At 51.5% G+C, this 25169-nt stretch overlaps 1 protein-coding gene across 4 annotated transcripts in view; it reads left to right on the forward strand.

Annotated features, from left to right (window-relative positions):
* The window catches only part of KCTD10 (potassium channel tetramerization domain containing 10), a 29675-nt gene extending 6187 nt beyond the window's left edge, over positions 1-23488 (forward strand). For 2 of the 4 annotated variants that reach the window (XM_083470989.1, XM_083470991.1), the window contains exons 2-7: positions 15018-15231; positions 18462-18631; positions 18913-19002; positions 20203-20255; positions 20445-20640; positions 21390-23488. In XM_083470989.1, coding sequence (XP_083327115.1) covers positions 15018-15231; positions 18462-18631; positions 18913-19002; positions 20203-20255; positions 20445-20640; positions 21390-21608 — 942 coding nt within the window. In that variant the 3' untranslated portion in view covers positions 21609-23488. The remainder of the gene's footprint in view (positions 1-15017; positions 15232-18461; positions 18632-18912; positions 19003-20202; positions 20256-20444; positions 20641-21389) is intronic. The other 2 variants (XM_083470990.1, XM_083470988.1) reach the window with 1 other exon arrangement.
* The last annotated feature ends 1681 nt before the right edge of the window (positions 23489-25169 follow it).

The raw sequence follows: 25169 nt of genomic DNA on the forward strand, positions 1-25169 counted from the left end.
AAGGAACAGACAACACACATAACAGACAACATGTAAACATACATATTCTCATATATGTATTAACAGACAACACACATAACAGACAACATGTAACATATAAACAGATATATTCTCATCCTTTAGTTGGTTATTGCAAGGAGTTGGGCCACTACCTCTGGCTTCATTAAGTGAAATTAGTAGGAAGGTCCCACATGGTTTTATGAGCCTCCTTGCCTCTTCAAACACACCACCAGTTAATCAAACTGGTAGGGCTCATAACGCTTGGTCGACTGGGTACCCCTTTATAGATGCATGCGTTGCTGTTGTTGCTTTTTTTGCTTTTTGCTTTTTTTTGGGGGGGGGTGTCTGGGATAGAGAAGGGGGAAAGAGAGGGGTTGATTAGGATTGGTATGTCTAGGGGTTTGGTATACTTAGTACAGGGACGTATAGTAAAGAGGAGAAGGGGCTTCTAGTTGCCTGGCAACTTCCTTAGTGGGTTTTAGAGAGCTCTAGCTATCCGGTTCCTTGCGTTCCCTTTCCTATTTCCTTATTTCCTATTTCCTTATTTCCTATAACCTGGGGTCTCTTTCCACTCTGCCGGTCCTGCCCAATTCCTCATGGGCTATCCCTCCTGGCAACCTCCTACCTATCGTCACATCTCAGGAAAAGGGGCCCTACTGGACGCCCGCGCCATGCGGTGCCAGATCGGGTGATCCCTGGATAGAATTTCGAACTGAAAATCCCCCTTGCTTTTGGAAGCGGGCTCACGCACGATACACGTGTTACCGACCAGTGCGGCTGGGATTGGGATAGAAAGCAAGACCACTTCCCGCCCCCTTGCCGGGCGCTAGAGAAGTTCGGAAAGAGAGCTCCAACCCCTTGCTTTCAACTGGGATGTCCGTTGCAGAGAGTCGGCTGTCTTTCAAGTCGGGTCTCTCTGTCTTACTTTCGGGCTCCCAATTGGTGCGGCTGGCTGGAGATTTTAAGGAAAAGAGATAGAGCTCAGAACCCCCCTTTCGGGTTGAGCAGCGGTCCACGGTCTCTCTCACTAACCGGACCAAGAGAAAGGCAAGAAGGAGCGATAGAGAGGAGGGCAGAGAATTCAGTTGCCAGGAGATTCCACCCCCTTCCCACCAGTGCACTGGATTTTCCTTTTTCCTTATACTCACGCGTCTTCTATGATGATCCCGGGATCGATGAATAAGCCGGCTGGATCCCTCTTTTGCTCCCCGGCTGAACTCCTAGGGCTTTCGATTACCGCCCAGAAGATGGCTGGGGGTCCAAAAGGATCTTCCCAGGCAAAATGGCCCGGAGCCGGCTGAAGATTTCGGGGCCCCCAGTCAGCAGCTTGGGAGAACCGCAAGCCCCACGTTGCGGCGCCAACTGTTACGGAAAAATCTGGGTGCAGTGTTACTCTGCCACCCAGCTCATCGGACTAAGTCCGTGGGTCCCTGCGGAAGAAAATGAGCTCAGCCGGACGCAGGAGCAAACTGCAGAAGATCCAAGTTTATTGCGCAACAGGTTCAAGGCGAGATTGAACCCAGAGAAAGGGGTGACATGAACTTTTGAAATTTTCCTCCATATCCCAGAATACAGTGCATGAAACGTCACGAATACATTATGGGAAGGTTGGGTTTCACAAGTTACATCATGAATATACTTTACACGTCATGAATACATTATGAAAAGGTGGGATTACATTAATTAGCATTTTCGGATGAGGGAGGGGGGATATGCGGAGCGGGAAATATACATAGATACACATTTATTGAGTACCGGTGGTGGCAAGACAATGGGTCAGAGATATGCATCGTCTGCCACCTAATATTGCCTAGAGGGAAGGTTTGGCGAATTAAGAAGTTCCTGCGTACGTGACCTGCCGCTTCAGGGATTATGGAAGTAGGGATAGCATCATGGAGTCCACGGGGAACTGAGTTGAATGACACTGAGAGCGAAGAAATCGGAGTTACGGTTGATTTTATATCAATTTCTAAAGATTTCAATGATTTCAAACCCATTCTGTACTATAGGGCAAAAGCAGAAACAGAATGGATACATTGTAACAGGAGGTACCTGGTTTCGGATCCATGCTTCTGCAGGACGAATGCATGGCTGTGATTGGCTAAAGCGGGGCCATAGGAATAAGCGGGGCCTCGGATGTTCCTAGAAGGAAGGGGGAAAGGAGCCCCCCCCCTTCCGTTCCGTATCACAGTCAAGACCATTCTCTCCCACCAGGTTTTTGAGAATAGGGGATCAGTTTAGGGTGCTCTATTACAACAGCCTTTCCCATACCTTAGTGCTCTCCAGGGGCTTTGGACGACAACTCCTGCCAGCCTTAACCAGCACAACCATGGGATTTGTAGTCCCAAGATATCTGAAGAGTGCCAGTTTGACATAGAGCACGGGTGTCAAACACAAGGCCCGCGGGCCGAATCCGGCCCACCAGACCTCGTCATGTGGCCTGTGTAGCCGCCGCCGGCCGCCAGCTTTCACCTTTTATTCTCTAGTCACTAGAGGAACCCCGGGGATCCCTTTCCAAGTCTACCATCCTAATCGAAGCCTAGGACAGTTGTGTCGGCAGCTGAAGCTGCAAAGAGAGACCAAAACAAAACAAAACCCTATTAGATTTGGAAGGAGCCGCAGGAGCTCCTGGCTGTGTGGGGAGCACCACTCTTCCCCTCCCCGCAGCTTCCCGGCCAAGAGACACACGCAGCCCGGCCTGCCCGCTTCCCCCTGCGAGGCGGCGCGCTGTGGGTGGGGGTGGGGGGCTGGAAGGCGGGCGGTGGAGAAAGCGAAGGCGCTCCCTTCCCGCGCCGTTACTCGGCCGGCCTGAGAGAAAATTTCTGAGGCGGCGGCGGCCTTTGACCAGGGTCGGGGGGCCATGGCGGGACTTTGCCATCCTGGCGGCCTGGAGCATCTGGAGCTGGGGCGGCTGCGGGACCCGCCAGGCAGCTTCTCCTTCTCCTCCTCCTTCGTCTTGCTCACCGTCGCCGCTGCTCTCGTCTTGCTCGAGGCAGGCCTGGAGCCGGGACAACCCGGGCTTCGAGCCCAAGGAAGAGGCAAGCGAAGCGGCCAGGGCAGCTGGCAGGAGCGTGGCGGTGGGGCCCGTGCTGCAGATGGGCATGGTGGAGTGGGGCCGAGGAGGGGCGCCTTCACCCTCGGAGCCCGACGCTCGGGAGGGCCCGCCGAGAGCGGGAGGCAGCGGAGGCGCAGGCGGTGCGGCAAAAAGGAGGAAGGTGGGGGGGAAGGCGAAGGAGACGGGCGAGGAGGTCGCCGAGCAGCCGCCGCCGCCTCGCCTGGGCCAAAGGGATGGCGCACTGCCTGCGAGGTGAGTCGCTACCTGGCCAGGCCCTTCCGTCGCCCTTTCCGGCTCGCATCTCTCCTGTTTCACCTTATTACTTTTATGTTATTCGCGAGTCTTCCGCTCTGAAGACAGATGCAAATAATCCGTTCAGCTCCTCTGCAATCTCCTTTCCCACCTTTAGCACACCTTTGATTCCCTTGTTGGCCAAAGGCTCTACCACAGACATGTCCAAAGTCCGTTTCGGGGGCCTAATCCGGCCCCTTCGGCAGTTTATAGGGTAAAATCCTCAAAAATCCCCTCAACAATTTCAATCCTAAAAAAAGCGCAACAACTTTGGTTGGCCCTCACGGCCCTTCACTTCATCAAATCTGGCCCTCCTTGAAAAAAGTTTGGGCCCCACTGCCATAGAGTGTATTCAAGTGTTGATCTGCACTGCAGGGTGTTGGACTACATGAGCCTTGGGGTCCCTTCCAATGTACAATTCTATGATTCTATCTGACTGCTCTGCTTCCGGTTTGTATTTTTAGACGGATGAGTGTTTTTTAGTAAATTTGTGTTATTGTGAGCCACTTAGGGATCCTCTGAAGGGCATGAAGATATGAGGAAAGTCTTTCAAACCCCCCACCCATCCCTTCTCTTTATTTCATGTTATTATAAACATATGAACTGATTTACTTGTGCTCCGTTAAGGATCGCAACAAGATGGAAGGTAAGACCTTTAACTTACAAATCCATCGTGTCATAAACTATCCAAGCATAATTCAACTAATGTCTCGCCTTTATATCGGCTGCGAAAAGTCTTTAAATGGTTCCAAATTATACTTGTGTTTTACCTACTCCATAAAGGGCAACTGGGTTCTCTCTGCTCTGTCTCTCTTCTCTTAATCATACCATCTCGGTAAGCTTAGACATTGCAGCAGCAGCAGCACAACATGTATTATTAAGTCAGTCTTGTTCACTTGGAATTTACTTGAATTAGGCTTTGGGCTGCTGTTAAGCACAGTGCCTGCTCAGCTCACCCCAGAAGTGTACCAGGAATATCTAAGTCAGATTCTCCCCCAGCCACAGAAATGTTGCTATCCTTTTTCCTCTTGGCTCTTCCTTTCCTAGCTGGGTTGTTTTCAATCCTGACTTGTCAGGTTTTATCTAATGCGTCCCTGAGATAAGGTGGGAATTGGAGCTCCCCTTGACTGGTAACAAGATGCTGCATGAAACATTCAGCACTCTGTTTCAATATTAATTGATTTTCTCCCCTGCCTTCAGGCAGCCTATTAATTTAACCAAGGCCTTAAAGCTCTCCCCTCTGACAAAGCTCTTTCTTTGGCTTTGTGATGGTGAGTGGGACTTTAATTTCCCCTCTGTGCAAAGCTTGAGGCCCTGATAAACTCATTGTTCTGAGGTGGCTGATGATCTAAGTTTATTGTTAGCACAGAAGCCTGGCCAGGCCTGATAAAGTGAAAAAGAACCTTTATGCCATTTGCGTGGCGAGTTCCCGCCCCCCACCAAGATAAATAAACACACGAGACACCATGATTAAGGTTAATTGGGCGAATTAGGCCACAACTTTATTGAATTCAGGAATGAGAGGCATTGGCTTAGGCATTGGTCCTAACGACTATCCGGCTCCAGCCCATTTGCTGGAGACACGGTGAAGGGTTAACACTGATCGGGGGAGTCTCCCGCTGAGGCACGTCGGCTAAGAGCTCCCCCGGGTCACCGCTCTGGGGCGTGCCTTTGGCCCACACCTCCATAGGCTTCGGACAGGGCCACGCCCCCCCGGAGTCCTCTAACGGACCACCCTTCGTTCACTGGGGGGAGGTGATGGCGTTCCTCCCCCCCACACATCCTCTTAACCCCTTCTTACCAATGCCTACCGCCAATGCCGAAGAGTTGTGACGAGTTGCTACGAGGTAGGCGAAAAACCAAAAGGCTGGAAAGTGCCGATTGGGAAAAATTCCTACCATGCCCCTTGCGGCGACAGGCCGAAGCCCATAGCAAAGTCAGCCTACCTAAATCCCAACTAAAGGGAGGGAGGGTGGGGAAACGCGGGGCTAGCCGGAGAAGAGAGGGCGAGCCCCCTCCGCTCCGGCCCTAAATAGGGCAAGCCACGCCCCCTCCAGCCAGCCGATTGGCTGGCCGGGAGGCGTGGCCGGATGGGATTCCCCTGCTCTCGCGGGGGCTGAAACCAGCCCCCGCTCACGTGGGGAAGGGCGTGATGCCCGCAACACCACCTCCTTGGGGCAGGCCCGGAAGTGGCTTTGCGTGGCGAGTTCCCGCCCCCCACCAAGATAAATAAACACACGAGACACCATGATTAAGGTTAATTGGGCGAATTAGGCCACAACTTTATTGAATTCAGGAATGAGAGGCATTGGCTTAGGCATTGGTCCTAACGACTATCCGGCTCCAGCCCATTTGCTGGAGACACGGTGAAGGGTTAACACTGATCGGGGGAGTCTCCCGCTGAGGCACGTCGGCTAAGAGCTCCCCCGGGTCACCGCTCTGGGGCGTGCCTTTGGCCCACACCTCCATAGGCTTCGGACAGGGCCACGCCCCCCCGGAGTCCTCTAACGGACCACCCTTCGTTCACTGGGGGGAGGTGATGGCGTTCCTCCCCCCCACACATCCTCTTAACCCCTTCTTACCAATGCCTACCGCCACCGAGCAGCCGCTCGCCGCCAATACTCTCATGCCTGAATCCACTCCCTTATCCCCTTAGCAATATCCATCAGCCAAACATCATTACCAGCATCCGAAAGATGCACGCCATCATACCGGTAGAGGGCCTCAAGGTTGAAACGAATGCCTGGGTGGCCAATGACCATCCCCCCCAGGGCTGCCACTCTACGCGCCACCGCCCGATCCAAGGCTTTCCTAGCCCTATTTATAGCTATCGGGCACCTGCAATCTCTCCAAACCCGCCTCTCCATCAGCGAGGCCCAAATAATTGTGACATTCGGGTAAGCTGCCTTCAGCTCCTCGAAGTCGCTAAAAATGTGCCACTGCAAATCAATTGCCTTCCTGTAGGCTAGGTCGTTTTCCCCTAATTGTATAAGTAAAGCGTCTGGGGGGCCCTCTACTGCCGCTCTGGCCATAACTGCCGGAAGCATCTCGGCCCAGCGCATTCCCCTCCGGGAGACCCAGGAAATGGTGATGTCAGGTGGGAAGCCCAGGCATGGCCCGAGACCGGAATTAATGGCGCGGACCCTGGCCCAATGCACAATACTGTGCCCGATAATCCAGACGCGCGCCCCCATGTCACCTGTAGGAAATTGAGATAAAAGGCCATGGTCAATCACTATCACAAATTCTTTCTCAAGTAACGTTTGTACGCATCAGACTTCCAACGACCTAAATCCCTAATCCTTTCTGTTGTAAGACCCAGGTGCATTGCCGTGGTGGCTGCTCCAATCCTGAAGGAGTGTGCTGCAAATTCTGCTGCGGGGATGCCGCATGCTGCTAGCGCTAAGCGCATGACCCGCGTGAACTGGTGACGCGTCAAAGGTAAACCATCTGCGTGAATCAATAGAGGCCCTGCCGAGGTGACCCTCAGGGATAAGAAGCGCCTCGTGTCTTTTACTGGACATGGGCCAGGCCTGGCTGTGGCCATCAGCTGAACCAGAGCCCCCCTCCCGTGCTGGTCTGTTTTGGAGCTGCGTATTCGTATTACCAGGTCCTCCCGTGACAGGGTAACATCACTTAAAAGCAAGCCCCGGGAGGAACCGTGCCAACCTGCTTCATAAACTACCTCACCTACGCGCAGCGCTCCGAAAAAGGCAATGGAATACGCTGCTGAAAATAGGCGGGCCTCGTACTTTGACCAGCATAATGCACGCAATTTTTTATGGATTTGGGAAAGGATGTCGAATGATATCGGCCTTCTTGTATCGCAGTTTGGGGGCTGTAGCCTGCGCCAACCCTCTAAAGTCCTTCGTATAACAAAATCGTCACAAGGGTCAGTGGAAAATACCGCCTTGCAAAAGAATGAAATTGCTGCGGCTTGAAGGTTGAGGGTTCTGGGGGCGCGGCCCAAGCGTCTTAGGTAAACTAGGTAAGATAGCACCTCAGGCTTGACGGGAGGGGCATTGCCCTTGGTGGTTCGGGTTTTGTCACGGAATTTTAAAAAATCTGACCAAGCCTTCTTATACGATCTCAAAGTGGAAGGTGCCAATGAGGCCATTACTCCCTGAATCACTTCTGGCTCCCAGGCCTCTGGTCCCCATGCCTCAGGTCCCCAAGACTCCACAGATGTTCCGGGAATGGCTGCGGCAGAAGCTGTGCATCCGGTGCCAACGAGCGGAAGCGGTCCATCTGAAAGCGAGATAGGGCATCCGCGATGTCATTATTTACACCAGGCACAAATTTTGCAGAGAAGTGGATGTTGAGCTCTAAACACCGGAGAACGAAGGAACGCAGGAGGACGCCTACCCTTGGTGACCGCGCGGCCTGCCTGGAGAGTACTGCCACCACGGCCTGATTGTCGGTGTGGAAGCACACCCTATGGTTACTAAAGGTTTCCGGCCACAGGTGCACCGCCACTACTATCGGAAAGAATTCCAGGAATGTTAAATCTCTGGTAATGGGGCCCCCTTGCCAGTCTGCGGGCCAGCGCTGAGCACACCATTGGCCCCTAAAGTAAACGCCAAACCCCTGTGAGCCCGACGCATCCGAATGGACCTGGAAGTCAACCTGCAGTGACAGGTTGTCCTGCCATAAAGAAATGCCGTTGTAGTTCTGCAAGAACTTCAACCAGACCTCCAGGTCGGATTTCACTTCCTTAGATAGCCGTACCCTATGGTGAGGGGAACGCAGCCCTGCTGACAACTTCGCAAGGCGGCCACAAAATGGGCGGCCAGGGGAAACCACGCGGCAAGCAAAATTTAAGTGGCCTAACAGTGACTGGATTTGCCTGAGTGTAACTTTTCTTAGGGGGAGCAGCTGGCGAATCAAGTCGCCAAGCGCGATGAGTTTTTCCTTGGGAAGTTTTGAGGTCTGAGCGACAGTGTCCAACTCGATACCTAAGTAAACCATGGTCGTAGCCGGACCCTCAGTTTTGTCGGCGGCCAGAGGAACCCCCAATTCTCCTGCTAGTGATATGAAGGCTTCAAGGAGCTCTGAGCACTTAACCCTGCTATTGGCCACGAGGATAAAGTCGTCCAGGTAGTGCGACACGCCCTCGGCGCCGGTTCTAAAGCGAAGCGCCCAGTCCAGGAAGGTGCTGAATGCCTCAAAGGCTGCGCAGGCCACAGAGCAGCCCATGGGCATTGCTTTGTCTACAAAATACGCCCCCTCAAATTTGAATCCAAGCCACCGGAAATCTTCCGGATGAACTGGCAAGAGTCTAAAGGCCGACTCAATGTCACATTTTGCCAGCAGTGCACCTTTACCGAACTTGCGTATGAGCTGTACAGCTTGGTCAAAAGTGGCATATCTAACTGTGCAGAGTTCCTGTGGTATTGCATCATTGACGGACCCCCCTTTTGGGTAAGAGAGGTTGTGGATCATGCGATACTCACCGGGCGTTTTTTTGGGGACTATGCCTAGCGGGGATATATGGAGTCCTTCAATTGGGGGTACTAAAAAGGGGCCGGCTACCCTTCCTGCTTTTATTTCCTTACTAATTTTCTTTTGGGCAACCTCGGGCATTTCCCTCACCGATTTTTGGTTTGGAGGATCGCTTGAATTGGGGGGATAGGCTACTGGGATCCTGAAACCGATACTAAAGCCCTCCCATAGGTATCGTGCTGCTGTCTTGTTAGGGTAAAGGTCTAAGAGGTTTTTTAGCGGGGACAACTTGATAGGGGACCAGGCTAAGCCCAGGCTGAAATTACTGTCTGCCACCGTGGGGTCCAAATGGTGCCCCATGGCCACCTCTCGGTCCCTGGTTATAGGCGCCTCTCCCACCCCGAAAGGGCTGCCTTCCTTTGGTGCAGGCAGTGGCCGGGTGGTTACCGAGGCATTTTTCGCACTCGTGGCTGTACTTACAGACAGCCCGTGCACAAACCCCCTTGTTGTACTCCCAGCACAGCCGCCTCTGCTTTGGAGCGGTCTTCCAAGCTCTTGACGAATCCTGGGGCTTCTTTTCAACGAAGGGACCCACGTGTTCTGACCAGTAATTCTGGTCCCTCAGGTCCCAGCGCGTGGAAGACAGCTGTGATGCATTTCTGCGGAAATCTTCATCATAATTTAGGGCAGCAACATCCCCCGCTAAATCCCGCGCCCTCCTGACATGAGCCAAATACGCAACCAAATGCATCGCCCGCTTCGGATAAGCCGCGCTGACGACGCCCATAAACACCTGGAACCCGTCAAGCCAGTTGTCAAAAGTACGTTCGGGTCTGGGTGTCCTGTACTTGCGATTACCATACTTGCGTTTTTTCTCCCCTCTACCCATAAGCTTAGCTGGTGGTATCAGTCTGAAAATATCTATAAATTCACCACTGAGGATCTTATTCCTCTTTCTCGGAGATAAATGAGAGCCTACGATAAAATCAGTAGAGAGATTAGTGGACGTTTTAACATCCTGCAGCAATGCGCCATCCCTCCACTCGAGGGTCCCGTTAAAGGATTTCCTGTAGGAATTGGCCCTCCTCTCATGCACCCATAAAGGAAGGCCCATAACGTCCTCCCCGTGGCCCCAGTACTCCACCCTAGGAGCATCGCTGTCTGAATCGGAAGAAGAAGAGGTACCTGAATCATCTTCTGAATCCGAATGCCTGCACTTCTTCTTCTTCTTTGAGGTGTGCTTCCTCTTCTCTTTCCTCTTCCCCGAGTGGCTCTCAGGAATGGCTTGATCCGGAGCGGCTACCGCCTGCGCTGCTTGCGTCCCCTGGGCTTCCTCATCGGAAGAAGAACTTGAGGCACCCTCGGCTGGTGCTGACTGCAGCGGTGGGCTCTGAAAGAGACTTGGAACGCCTGGATCCTTTTGCAGATTAGTAGCCCCAGGACAATGAACGCAAGCCTTACCCTTTTTGCCTCCCCTCGGGGCCCCTTTTGCCTTGCCTGGGCCGGTTGACTGTGCCCGGGTATTCCTTTTGGGTCGTGGTGCTGACTCCTTGGCTGCTTTCAGCGCTGCCACCGCGGCTGCGGAAGTGCCGGGAAGTTGCACCTCGTTAAGTTGTGTGTCTGGAATGAAATCCTGTGTGAACGCTCTTGGTGCCTCGGCCACAGGTACCGCCACCACCGGTGCCGCTGTCGATGGTGCCCCTGGCGCCAGTCCTGGTGCCGCTGTCACTTGAGCTGCCGGTGTCGCTGCCCCTTGTCCTGCAGATCTATGCCTATAGAAATCTTGAAATGCTGTGAAAAAATCTGCCAAGGCTTGAGGGTTACTTGGGATTATGAAAGGTTGGGGCTCCTCGAGATTCCCCTGAGGCCCTCCAGCCGCGGTGGAGTTTACTTGGTTACCTTGACCGGACATGATGCGATCTAGATGCTTGCTTATCTTGATCAATGAGAAACCAACCACGTAGTACGGCCAATGCGCGTAGCTCGGTATCGTCTGCACTAGCAAACCTTAATGGAATGATAGTTAACACACCCAACCACTCCTGTTCAATACTGTGCACACCAGTAACACCAGACAATGACTTTAGCTCAGTATTGTCCGCACTCAACCCAATTGCTCAGAACTGTCTTCCCTGGGTACCCACCAAAGAGCGCTTTACTATATATGTATACTATTTATTTATTTGTTTTTCAATGTATTGACGAATAGATAGATTGCAACTATGTCGCGATTGGAAATCGTTAAGAGCAAGTAAAGCAATGAAAAATATTGGAACTTAAGGCTCCTGCTTCTTATATCCTTGACTTCTATTTAAATTAGAGCAGGTAGGTAAATTGTCTTGTGAAAGCCAAATGAGTTGATTTTCAATGCAAGCACCTAATCAAGTTAATATATCTATATGTTGAGTATGACCGTGAGATGCTAAAGCACTTTACTTAAACTGCTGTTGCACCTGGTTCACCGAATGAATTTCAAGCAATCACCAAATTAATATGAACTGACCTTAAAGAAGCAATAACCGTAATTACAATGGCCCCTACCTTATGCAGAACCTTAATTTATGCAGCACCTTATGCAGTTAAAAACCCAGCAATTAATTCAGTTATGCAATTAAATCCCTATGAATCTTTCCGAATTTAAACCAACCAGCCAAATTGATACACTCTTTAACTTGCTAATGAGATCCCCCTGCGCTAAATTAGAATCAAATTAGAATATCAATAAACGCTCGGAGGTGGCTCGCCTGAGTTGAATTAAACTATTAAATTATTATTTAAAGGAGATGAGGTGCCTTGTGAATGAAATGCTGGAAAAAACCAATAAGAACTGAAGAAAACAATAATAATGAAATAATAGATCACAACCAAGTACCTCGAATAAATTGTTTCCCACTTCAAGCACTTTAAATAGTACTGTCGATTAATTTAATTATGTTTAAACGTGGTAGCAAAGTCAACCTAGTTCCTGTTGATCAATCACCACAGGCTGTTGCCCTAAAGCAATGGATCTAACAGGCCAGCCCTTCTACCAAAGCCTTGCCTACTTTGAATAGCTATTAGGCACAAAGGAGGCTTATTTCCCCACGTGTCGTGCCTCACCCAAAATGGCCGCCGCCAGAAGGGCCACGTGGTCACCCAAAATGGCGGCCGCAAAGCTATCCCGTTGCCTAGCAACGGCGTAGGCTCCCCCAGTTGCAGCCCTGAGAAGCGAAAGCCAGCAACCCCAAAAGCAACCGCTCCCTAAGCAACAACAGGCAACGGACCCCCCTTCCAAAGACCAGCCAGCAACCCCCAAATGTGACTGCTCCCAAGGCGAAAACTCACAGTGAGAAGGAGCACCCGGGACAACGGGGAAATACCCCTGCAACAGGCTACGGACCCCCCTCCTAATACCAGCAGCTAAGCCCCTAGCAAACTGAAGCAGATACAACCTGATCCGGTGAAAACCCGTTCCCGGGAATCGCAACGGAGCTGGAGAGATGGAGGAAATTGCAGAAGGAGAAATTGCCAGGGGGAGGCTGCAGAGAATAACCACAGGAGGGAGGCTGCTCGAGGAATCAATCAGCTGGCCGGCGGCTGCTGAAGCGGAGCGGACACGTGGGGATAAAGGCGGAAGCGTACCTCGCCGCAGCGGCGACCTTGCAGGAACCACAGATGCGCTGAACTTGCCCCGACTTGCGGAGGGCTGCCGACACGACGAGCGATCCTTCCTGTAGCTGCCGGAGATCTGCGAGCAGAAACCCTCCCCCCAGACGATTTCAGCTCTTTTTGACTTGCTGTGCGATGGAGCACGCAAGCAGATAGGGAGTAAAGACTTCCTTGAGAGTGATTTCGCTAGGGAGAAAAGCAGCGGTAACCGCTTCCCAAGGCTGATGCCTGCTGAGATGGTTTCCCGATTGCTGCAAAGGCGCGCTCCGAAGGGCTCCTGCAAGGCTTCCACGTGGTAACGACGGGCGATCAGCTGGTCGTCGGAGAAACGCGGGGCTAGCCGGAGAAGAGAGGGCGAGCCCCCTCCGCTCCGGCCCTAAATAGGGCAAGCCACGCCCCCTCCAGCCAGCCGATTGGCTGGCCGGGAGGCGTGGCCGGATGGGATTCCCCTGCTCTCGCGGGGGCTGAAACCAGCCCCCGCTCACGTGGGGAAGGGCGTGATGCCCGCAACACCACCTCCTTGGGGCAGGCCCGGAAGTGGCTTTGTCACTGCCCCAGGAGATTTCCAAACCTGATAGGTCTCCAATGCAGCCCCTTGATAAGGTCAGAGAAGGGCTCCTTCTAGCTGGTGACTCATGCCTGCTTTGTCCATTGCAGAGGGATAACTTTGCTGTTTTGTGGTACCTCTAAAGACCTCATGTGTTTGTTTTGATAGGCTCTCACTCACCATGGGTGGGGTGGGGTGTAGCACAGCTGTTTTCATACTGCTTATTCTGGGCTTATTCAGAAGCTTACGGGGCACCTTTGGAAAGAAACGATAAAGGGGACCACAAAATGCCAATTCCACAGAAAATAAACCAGCAGTTCTCGGAACTCCACCCATTTCCAAAATGGCAGGAAAATCCTACACCCACCCACACCAATAGACAAAGGAACCCCCCTCCCCAAAATATGTGCCCCCTCCAACCAAACAACTCCCTCCCCAAGCAATTTTAAAAAACAGAGCGGAGGACTTGGCAAGGGCCATGGAAGGGTGCTGTTGGGGACCCCAAGCTTAGGCTCTTGTAGATCACAGGTTGGCAGCTATTAGGAAGAACTTTATCTAACACCAGGGCTGTGTCGCTTGAGGTTGGAATCCTTTTGACAGTCTTAAATGCAGGAGGGTGAGAAGGCGTCTGTAGAATAGCTCTCTGGCTGATGTTTAGGGAAAGGAGGGGCAGGTAGGAAGAACAAAAGAGATTGCTCCATTGTCTGTACTGCTTGCACTGTGGAAAAGCTGACCGAAGAGCTTCTTGGGACTGAAGCTGAAATTCCTTGGCTGAATTCAAAATAAGCCAAGCCCTTACTGCAGAGAAAGGCAGCCTTGTGAACTGGCTTTGGTGGGGAGGGAGTCACTCAGGAGTCAGCCATGAAGATGATAAGCACACACATAACCTGACCAGGACACTAGCTGGAGGTGAATCATCAACCTCCCCCCCCCCCAGCCTGAAGCAGCTCATCTTTTGCTTGCAATTCAGTTCTTACACACTCTCAAAAGTATTTCAAAAGGCCAATGAGAGCAACTGAGTGATGAAATTATGCAAAAATCCTGACGTTTCTCTGAGAAGTCCTGACACTAGTTTCCTTATTGAGTTTTGCCAAGACTCTTCCTGCTGCCTCGCACTGTGTACCCACACTGCACCCATGTGAGAGCCCCATAACTAGCAACAACGTAAGAAGAGCCTGCTGGATCAGGCCAGTGGTCCCTCATTCTGTTCCCACGGTGGCTAACCAGGTGCTTCTTTTGAAGCCATCTAAGTTCGTGGCTATCCCTGCCTCCTATGCACTGCCTGAAGAAGTACCTCTGGAGTCTTCCAGCGTTCAGCATCATTGGGTGCCCATGAGTTCTAATGTTCTGAGAGAGAGAAACACTTCTCGACCCACTTTCTCCATGCCAGGTATCATTCAATAAAACTATCCTGTTGCCTCCTACTTGCCTTTTCTCTCTACTACAAAGTCCCAAACGCAGCACCCTTTCCACCTAGGGGCATTTCTACATCCCCTTTATCGTTCAGTCGCCCTTTTCTGAACCTTTCTTGCAACTCCCAGCCTTTTCTCTTAAGGGTGACATACACTGTTCCCTCCCTCATTTAATCCCCATGACAACCCTGTGAGGTAGGTTAGGCTGAGAGACTGTGGCTGGCACCCAAAGTCACCAAGTGGGGATTTGAACCCTGGTCTCCCAGGGCCTAGTCCAACACTAACCGCTGGCCCCCATGCCTCGACTCCCCTTCCACAACTTGGCGCCACCCCGTTTGCTTCTTCACGGGGCCGCCTATGAAGCCCAGCCTGCAGGCAGGCAGGCATCTGGAGGGGGCTGTTTGTCAGTGCCAGGCTCTGCTTACGTTCTTCCCAGCCCAGGTGGGCTGCTGCCTCTGTGTCCAGTGCCTGAGGCCAGAGATGGCCCCTGAGCAGCAGGAAGCTGGACCCAAAGGGCCTTGGCTCCAGTCCAGCTGGGCTCCTCTTGGTCCGACCTGTTTAAGATGCACAGGTGGCCAGAGGGGCATGAGGGTCCTCACCGAAGGCTCCTTTGCTCTTGCAGGAAGAGATGTCTGGAGAAACGGTGGTGAGCACTGCAGTGCCAGCAGCCGCAACCCGCACCATGTCCTTCAAAGGCGCCAGCCCCAGCTCCAAGTATGTGAAGCTGAACATCGGCGGGGGCCTGTACTACACCACCATGCAGACGCTGACCAAGCAGGACACCATGCTCAAGGCCATGTTCAGTGGTCGGATGGAGGTCCTCACCGACAGCGAAGGTAATGGAGGCCTCCTGGCCAGGAGGGACGGCAGGGCCAAGATGGGCAGGGGGCCGTTTGAGGCTCCCATTAGCCTCACTCAATCTCTTTGCATTAACAAAAATGCACTATGCAGCACATAGTTAAACTATGGAACTCCCTGCCACAGGAGGCAGTGGGTAGCCACTAACTCAGATGGCTTCAAAATAAGATTGGACAAATCCATGGAGGAAAGGCTGTCGATGGCTACCAGGCCTGATGGCTATTCTCTGCCTCTCTGGTCAGAGGCAGCACTGCTTCTGAATCCCAGTTCCTGGAAACCACAGGAGGGGAGAAGAGAGCTCTTGTCCTCAGTTCTGGCTTGCGGGTTTCCCAAAAGAGGCCACTGAGACGGCCAGATGCAGCAGGCTCCACTTACATGCTGACAACTGGAAAAAATAGAATTATAACGCTAGACTCAAATGTATATAGTATGATGATGATGATGATGATATTCAAAAAATTTGCCACTTGTTCTGTGATGGACTTGTCGGAGCCCTGAAGCAAAGCTTTCCTTTTTTAAAAAATTCTTTTTATTAATTTCAATTAACCAAACAAAAACAAAGAGAACAATACACACAAAAAACACAGCAAACACACACTAACAACATAACAATAATTGACTTGAAGCAAAGTTTTCCTAAGAGTCTCTGAAGGTTGGTCAGGGAGGAACCAAACAATGGGATAGATGAGGTCTATCATGGAAGCTGCTCTATCTCAGTGTTTCCCAACCGGTGTTCCGCGGCACACTAGTGTGCCGCAAGACGTTGCCTGGTGTGCCGTGGGAGGGGGGCGGGCGAGTCGGGCGGCGAGAGGCGGGGCGGCGGCGGCGAGGAGAGGCTGCCCAGCGCGGGGCTCTCGCCGTCTGCCTGCCTGGCTGCCTGCGTGGCGCTGACGTCACGGGTTTGTAACGTGCCCCACATAGGCACACGCGGGGTGGCGAGCAAGCTCCCTCCCACATCCCATCGCCGCTCGCTTCGGCCGGCCTACTGGGCTGTCGCAGGCGGAAGGCCTGCGCATGCGCGAGGTTTTCGCGCCTTCGGGATTCCCTTCACGCCTTCCTCCTCCCGGGTCCTTGAGAGCGCGGGAAGCGGCAGCGCGAGACCGGCGTTGAGCCTGATAGGTATTGCGCTTGCCAAGGCAGTCATTTGGGAAATGAAAACTTGCAAAGCAAGCAACCAGTTCAATCTGAAGTACGTGTATGCTTAATATCCTGTATCTGAAACCTGTTCTGCCCCCTCCCCCACACTTGGTGCCATTTTCATCTACACATGAAGCAGAGTAAGTTGACCCAGAATAGTACCAATTCAGATGGCAGATGGGAGAATGACAGTGCTGAATGCTTTCCCATGTAGAACAGTCCCTGCAAATAAAAACCTAGCATATTTGGAAGAGGGATGCTAGCCTAACCATTACCTTCTATGCTGTTACTATTTTATTATTATTTTTTTACATAAGTAAAAAGTGACCTTTCCCCATCTGGCATGGTGGTGTGCCTCGAGATTTTTTTCATGAAACAAGTGTGCCTTTGCCCAAAAAAGGTTGGGAAACACTGCTCTATCTAGTCCAGCCTCCTGTTCTCACAGGGAACCAGACGCCCCCAAGGGAAGCCCACAGGCAGGATCCGACCCCAGAGCCCCCTCCCCTCCTGCAGCTTCCCGCATTCAGAAGCATGGCTGCTTTTGATTGCCAGGCAAAGCCCCATCCCCATGGCTAATAGCCTTGATCCTCTAGGAATTTGTTCCATCCTCTCTTAAGGCCATCCAGCCATCCAGAGTGGCTAGGGAGACCCAGACAAATTGGGGGGTATAAATAATAAAATTATTATTTCTTCTTCTTATGCAAGTTGGTGGCCATCCCGGCCTCATGTGGGAGCGAGTAAGAGCAATACAGACTTTTGCACCCTGGTTTTAAGAAAACTTGCAGGTTTAATCACCGTAAGGGCAAAGTAGAGCAAGATAGCAGGGCTGGAAAGAAAGACTGTCCCTTGTTCCATTTGGAGCTGTTATGTAAAACTTGTGGCTTGGAGAACTAAGAGCATAATCAGATTTTCACTGTAAGGCCATTAATTCAAGGCACCCATCAAATCCTTTGGCCTGCATTGCCCTTATTTGTTGAAGGCAAGCGTCTGTCCTGCATAAGCTCCCCCCCCCCCGCCACCCTCCTCAAATGCATTCTTGCCTCTCTGCCCATAAACCAAAGCCTTTGGTCTGTTTATGGCTGGCTGTGCCTTGCTGACGATTGCGCAGGAAGCTTCTGCTTCTCTGGCTGTGTTCAGTCAAGGGCTAGGAGAGGGAGCTGAGGGGGGAAGAAAGAGGAGACACCCTGTTCCATTTCACTGCTTTTTCATTTTCACTGATCGCACCCTAATAAACAGAATATGCCGGCAGCAGGAGATTTTCTAGGGAGCCCTCTTACCTCCTAGATGCCCTTAGCTGGCCCTTTTGCCCCTTTCTTTAATATTAGGGGGGGATTAGAGAAATGATTCGCTAGCTTTCAGGGATTCTTTACCTGTGATTCCTGCCTTGCAGGGGGGTTGAACATAGCAAGGAGTGGAGCTCCATGGCCCTTCAGGTCCCTTCCAACTCTATGATTCTGTTATTTTGTTGGGTCACTTGCTCAAGGTAACCAGGAGACCACTTGGGGGCATGTAAGCCCAGCATTGCAAATGAGCCATCCAAAATGACAACCCACAAATATTTTTACTAAACTGACGGGTGTTTATTTCTTGGCTGCTGATCATGGCCCTTCAGTGAACCTGAAATGAGTGGGGAGGGGCTTCCTTTCCCGGTTTCCTGCAGCTGATTCCTATTTGGTCCAGTCAAGTAGTAAACTTGCATTAGCATTCCAAAATGTTCACAGGGCACCTCCTTTTCTAAAGCTTTATAGATCTTCCATTGCCCACACCCAAAATCCTGCTTGGGACTTGAGATCAGCCCAAGAGGCTCTACTCTCTGCCCTGTCGTTACACGAGATGCTATAAGCAGGTGCAAGAGGTGACCCCTTTTTGTGGCGGCCCCAGGATTGCAGACTAGCCTCCCAGTGGGAATCTGCTTGGCCACAGATGTTCCCCATCTCCGCTGCAAGGTATTTAGGCACCCCAAACCTTGGCCTGCTGGTGGTCCTCTCACTGGTAACAGGGAGACAGTGGTTTTGTTCTGCTCTCCTCCTTCGCCTCTTCCGCCATTAATTTTCATCTGCTGTTGTCTCAGGCTGGATTTTGATTGACCGCTGCGGTAAACATTTTGGGACCATCTTAAACTACCTGCGTGACGGTGCTGTACCCCTTCCAGAGAGCCGGCGGGAGATAGAAGAGCTGCTGGCAGAAGCCAAATATTATTTGGTCCAAGGTCTGGTGGATGAGTGCCAGGCTGCCCTACAGGTAAGCAGGCCATGCATCAGGCACTTGAGAACCCACAGTGGCTACAAAAGCCCTTTTGTTGTTTGCCTTGGTGAAGAGAGGTGTCTTCAGTTGGCATCAAAACTTGTGCAATGCAAATCCCATAGTGAGGGTGCCACCACAGAAAAGGCCCTGTCTTGAGTCACTGCCTGGTGTACCTCAGTTCCTGGTGGGTCTTCAGCTGGGCTAGTAGGTTCTTCCCGGTGAGCGCCTGACTTCTCTTCCACCTCTTGCTTGTGTTCTGATTGGGTCTCTCGTTTCAGCAGAACAAAGAGGTCTACGAGCCCTTCTGCAAGGTGCCCATCATCACATCCTCCAAAGAAGAGCAGAAACTTATAGCCACATCAAACAAGGTGAGCAGCTCTTTGGATGAGAAGAGCTGTGTTTTAAGCTTGGCATGTTCACAAACTACACATTCCCGCCTGGTTTTCACTTCAATACCTGTACAATTTGGCTGTGATTCCTGTATTGCTTAGGGTTGCACTAGATGACCTTTAGGTCCCTTCCACCTCTGTGATTAAGTGTTGGGCATCTCTGCCTTCCCTTAGGAACTGGGTTGGGGGTGCAGTGGAGAATTACCTGCCTCTTTACTCTTTCTTTCTCCTCACTGGTTCCCACCAGACCTTTATCTTCACCTGTATTCTGTCTTTGAAACTTAGATTGTTAAACCTGCAAGGGCAGAATCATATTACAGCACCCTGACATTTATATGGGGCCAGAATATAAACACTTCAGTAGAAACATAGCAAAGGGGTGGCTAACTGTGACCCTCTGGATGTTGGGATCCCAACTCCCATCAGCCCCAGCCTGCATGACTTCGTGATCGGGGAAGATGGGAGTTGTAGTCCAGTAATAACTGGAAGGACACAGCTCAGCCATCCCTTGACAGAAAGATGGACCTATCATAATGGGCAGGTCTGTTCATGGTTGTACATGGCCATGAATGGAACCTCTGTGTACAGAGGCAGTCTACCTGTGGATATCACTTGCTGGCAACAAAGGGAAGAGGGCCTTGGTGAGAAACACAATGCCAGACTAGATGGAGCTTTGATCTGATGCTCCTGCAGGGCTCTTCTGATATTCTAAAGCAGCTGCATTCTCTACCAGAGCTCATGTGCAGGAGGCAGTTCCGAGTCTTAACCCTCCACCGTGGCTTTGCCCTCCCACTCTGCATCCTGCAAAGTTTATGACTGATTGATTGATTGAATTTGTACCCCACTGTTCAGCCAAAGAGACTGGCATATAGTCAAAACAAGACAGTCTCTACCTGCAAGCTTGCAGTCTAAAAAAAACAGGATACGCAAGGGAAAAGAGACAGGGAGGGAAGAGGAAAAGTAAAACTTGGGTGCCAGTTTCTAAAGAGTCATTCTTTAGAATGCACAGTTCAGGGGCAGGAGGCACCAGATGGAGCTGGGCTTCCTATCTCTCCTGTCCCACCTGGAATGGCTTCCCCCAGTTGACAGCTGAAGGGAGAGTTCCCTTTTCAAGGTCAGCTCTATAACAAAAGCATCAAACTGTGACATTTATCCCTACTGTTTGTGCTTTCCCCGCAGCCAGCAGTAAAATTGCTGTACAACAGAAGTAACAACAAGTACTCCTACACCAGGTAAAAGCTTTCACCTTCTGCACCCAGGGAAGGTTTATAAGGCCATTTTCAATGCCCTGTGGGAGCTGATGAAACAAAGTGAGGAGGCGGGGAATGGAGTTTTGACTAAAAGTAGAGTTAGGGGGGCAGGGGTTTAAAAGAGGCCCCTGGAAACTGGAAGGTGCCCTCATTCCTGTCCTGTTGGCTCAGCAACTCCGATGACAACATGCTGAAGAACATTGAGCTGTTTGACAAGCTTTCGCTGCGCTTCAATGGGAGGGTCCTCTTCATCAAGGATGTCATTGGGGACGAGATTTGCTGCTGGTCTTTCTACGGACAGGGGCGCAAGATAGCGGAAGTCTGCTGCACGTCCATTGTGTACGCCACGGAAAAGAAACAGACCAAGGTGAGTCTTGTTGCTGTTGCTTCCTTGACAACACCCATCCGCTCCCCAAAATGATATGTAGAAGCAAGTATTTGAGCTTGTCCCTGCAACCCTCTTCTTCTCTCCCCTCTGCCCCACCCCCCACCCCCAACATAGCCGGGTTGCAAAGTTCTTCCATGCCTAGGCAAGAGGGCCCGGGGGAAGAAGCTTCCTGCCAGACTGCTGACTGAGGATGGTTTCAGGGAACATGTTGGGCCACAGTTAAAACAACGTCACTAGTCTATTTCTAGGCACAATACGGTGCTGGTGATAACTTATAAAGCCCTCTATGGTTGGGCCCAGGCTACCTGAAATATCATCACTTATCAAGTGCTAAGATCCTCAGGTGAGCACCTTCTCTTGGTCCCATCTCCATCACAGGCACACTGGTGGTGACCCAGGAGTGGTTGCTCCCATATTGCAGAATTCCCTCCCAAAAGAGGCTAGATGGGCTCCTTCTTTGTCATCCTTCCACTGGCAGGCTCAGAGCTTCCTGTTCCAACGGGCCTCTGGAAATGGAGGTGCGGACGGGGCTCAGGCTGGGCAGATGTCAGGGCAAACTGTAGTTTAACTGCTGGCTCTAAACAGGGTCTGGTGTATTTTAACTGTTGGTTTTTAACTAATTTGTTTTCCTTTGTATTTTATAATGATGTTTTAAAATGTAAGTTGCCCTGAATTCCAGCTTGGGAGAAAGGAATTCCTCTTAACCTCCCTCTGCTTGGGGTGTCCAGGTTGAATTCCCAGAAGCCCGGATCTACGAGGAGACATTAAACATTCTGCTTTATGAAGCCCAAGATGGACGAGGCCCTGACAACGCGCTGCTGGAAGCGACTGGAGGGGCAGCCGGCCGCTCGCACCACCTGGAGGAGGACGAGGAGCGGGAGCGCATTGAGCGGGTCCGCAGGATCCACATCAAGCGCCCGGACGACCGCACCCACCTGCACCAGTGAGAGAGAGACAGAGAAACCAGCCTCAGCCCAGTCCTGTTGGGGCAAAATCTCCGCCCAGGCTCACTCCAGTGGCTGCCAGGCACCTAACTTATATTCCATGCGGTCTATAAACTGTTATTTTATAAACAAGTTAGAGTATTTTTGGAATGGAACACAGTAGTTTTATTATGAAAATCCACGAGGTGTCCAGCTTCACAGCAATCCTGTAGACTCGCTCCAGCCTCTGGGAATCAATGCCTGTCTTGGTTTATCCAGCACTTCTTGTTCCTGCTCTCGTGCCTTGAGGAATCTTCCTTCTGCAGGGGCATTTTGCAAAGGCAGCCTCCCCCCACCTGGTGCTCTCTGGGAGCTCTGGACTCACAGCTCCCATCCTAATGGAGTTGTAGTCCAAAGCCCTTCGGAAAGGGCTATGTTGCTGGGGGTGGCTGTGCTAGCAAAACAAAGATGTTGCCTGCCCTCTCCATCTCACTCAAGTCCAGGGTTCAAGAAAGGCAGCTCAACTTCCACACACCTCCCACTTTCTCTTCCTGAAAGTTAAAATGGGAGAGATGAGCTGCCTCTCAATTCATGCACTGGGACAAAATCTACAGTAGAAACCTCTTTGCTTGCTTTGGCACCAGGTTGCTAATTTCCTAAGTGCAGGTGTAACTTGTCTGTGAACAGAGACAGGGGCACTTTGTATGAGGAAAAGGACACAACATACTTCTTGGATGGAAGGATAATCCTTCCGCTTCCCTCTTTCTTTTTGGACATGGGCAGAGGAGAGGTGGTCCTCTCTTGGCCGCTCTTTAGGGAAATGCACCTGCAGCAGGGCCAAAGTGTTATCTTGCCTCTTCCCAAGTTAACATTTGGTGTTTGTTTGTTTTTTCATGCTGTGACAGTTTTTCCACAACAAAAGTCCATCAATGCCTCTTCCCATTTTAGACAGGCTTTTACAATTCTCGTTTTCCCACCCACTTCCATGCAGACAAACCCTGCTGATTTTGGGAGCACATCTGTTTCTCCTTCCATCCGTCCCATCTTGGGTGTGCAAGTTGCTCTTGCCTGTTTTGTAGGTGGGACAGAAACAAAAATGTGAACTTGCCATGCCACTGTCTTTGCTGTGCCCTGCTTGCTTCTTTTGTAACCCAAGGCATGTCTCAAAAGTGAGAGAACCTACAGCACAGGGTGGGGAGAGCAAGGGGCTGTCCTATGTATCCCTCCAGCCCCAGCCCCAAAATATCAGATGCAGCTTTTGCAAAAGCCATACCCCACCAGATTTTCTCCCAGGTCATGTAGGCTCATGTGCATATGTAAAGCCTCAGTCTTACTACTCGGGAGGTGGGAGGCAGTTTAGAGGAGCACCTTCCACATACAAGAATACATTCTGTGTGTGTTGAGGCAGGATGCACGATTATCACCCCTTTTTAATCTACCTCTGCACAATTTCTCTTTTACTTCCATTAGGAAGCAGATTAACCAGAAACCTGTAATGTTGTGTTTGGGACTGAAGTAGCAGGAAAGCCAAAGCATCAAGCTGTTTGCTGAAGCTTAGAGGAGCCCTCTCTGGCCTGGCACCCTCCAAAGGGGTGGACCACAACTCCCATCAGCCCCAGGATCACATGGCTATCCTGGTTGGGACTTATGGGAGTTGTAGTCAAACCCATTTGGAGGGTGCCAGGCCAGAGAAGGCTGAAGTATGATATTCAGCGTATTAAAAGTCTCACTTGGCTCATTCCTTTTTGTGTGTTTGGGTCTCTGTCTCATCCTCCCGCAGTTGATGCAGCCCCTCAGCTGCAACTTTCTCCCTTTGCAGGAGAAAAGAAAGGCACTGGTTGGTGGTCTTATTTATCCCATTTCATGCCTGTCACTTGTGCAGCATAAAACATTGCGGAACAAAATGGTGTGTCATGATGGTGCTCTGGATCACCTTTCCTTGCCCGTCTTTTAGTTTGAAGGTTTGGAAATAAGCAAGTGAGTGCCAGTGGTTTTAGCTTCCTGGAGCCAGAGGAAGGGGTGGGGTGCAGTTGCCTTCCTCTCCCTGTTCAGTTCTCTGAGCCTTTTAAAAAATGCTCTTCAATAGAGGGAAGTGCTCTTTGTTTCAATGTCCTGGGGCTGAGTGCATCTTTCAAGATAATCCATTTCTTTGGTGAGACTTTGTTTTCAGGAAAAGGTGGGATCAGTGAAGAAGGGAGGCTGCACATCAGCTGCCAATGAATTCTGCACTGTTCAGTATCATAACAAGGAATAAGGTACTTCTCCTTGGTACAAACAAGACACCTGTGGCCATGGAAGATTTAGGTGGTTAAACCTAGCTGTAGTATTTGCTGCCCCAGGTTCCCTGTAGGCCAAAGGTGGTCCCTTCTCCTTGATTGTTCCCATGTGGGGGCACAGTGAGAGGCGCTTTTTTCATTCTCCCACCTGCAACCAGGAAGCATCCTGCCAATCCTGCAGACTTGTTTCCTTTAAAGTAGAAGCCTGACAGTCTTGCTACTTTTACTGCTTTCAGAATGAGATCTTGGGGAAGGGCTGCAGCTCAGTTGCAGAGCACAAGGCCCCAGGGTCAGTCCCTGCAGTATCTCCAGGCATCGCTGGGAATGTCCACGTCTGGGACCCTGGAGAGCTGCCACCAGTCAGTGTAGACATATGGAGGTGGGCTGATGGCCTGACTCGGCACAAGGCAGATTCCTATAACCGTGCCAGCAGGGTGTTAACTTCCAGACACAAACTATAGAGCATGAGCTAGAGGTGCAAGGAAAAAGTAGCCCAGCTGCCCCCAAGTCATGTGCAGCCGTAAAGGCCCTCCTCCTTCCACACCATCCACCCTTCCTAAGATATAAGTGGAAGGTGAAGGGGCAGCAGAATGGGTGGCTGTACCTTACGTGAAACACTTCAGCTGCCTGAGCATTGGATTTTGTCCCCTGAAATGAAGCCTTGCTGTGGCGAAGGGGCATTCAAGTGCCCATCTGTGTGGGGAAGCAGTCTCCTGCAGCGAGGTTAGAGGCCATGACTGACAGCGGTGGAGGAAGCCACTCGGGCACCTGGGGTGGTGTGCCCAGGATGGGGTGAGCCGTCCATAGGGGCAGGGTGCACCGCAGGGCCTCCGGAGTCTACCTGCCCCCTCCCACTCTGCTGCCCTACAACTTGGGGGGGCGGGGAGGCAGCAGGCAGACCATTAGGACAGCGCAGAGCCTGCATGCACCCAAGCCACCGTGTCTCTCCCAGGCCCTGCGGTGAGTGCTGCCCAGCATTTTGTCACCCCCCTCAGTGGTGACACCCAGGGGCGCTCCACACCCACTGCACCCCCCTTCCTCCCCCCCTGGCTGCGGGAACAATTTGCCAGCTGCATCCAGTGACAAACACTTTTAAGAGCAGCAGTGGACCCTTCCTCTGTGAGCAGCAGCAGCAGAAATTCTCCCCCACAGCTTCAGTTTCACAGCCTTCATTCCAATGCTACAAGGTAATATTTGCAGAGCAAAGTTTCTATATTTAAGTCATAGAATCATAGATTTGGAAGAGACCCCAAGGGCCATCGAGTCCAACCCCCTGCCAAGCAGGAAACACCATCAGAGCACTCCTGAC

This window comes from Podarcis liolepis (assembly GCF_965112155.1).
Source record: "Podarcis liolepis genome assembly, chromosome: 13".
NCBI classification, from domain to species: Eukaryota; Metazoa; Chordata; class Lepidosauria; order Squamata; family Lacertidae; genus Podarcis; species Podarcis liolepis.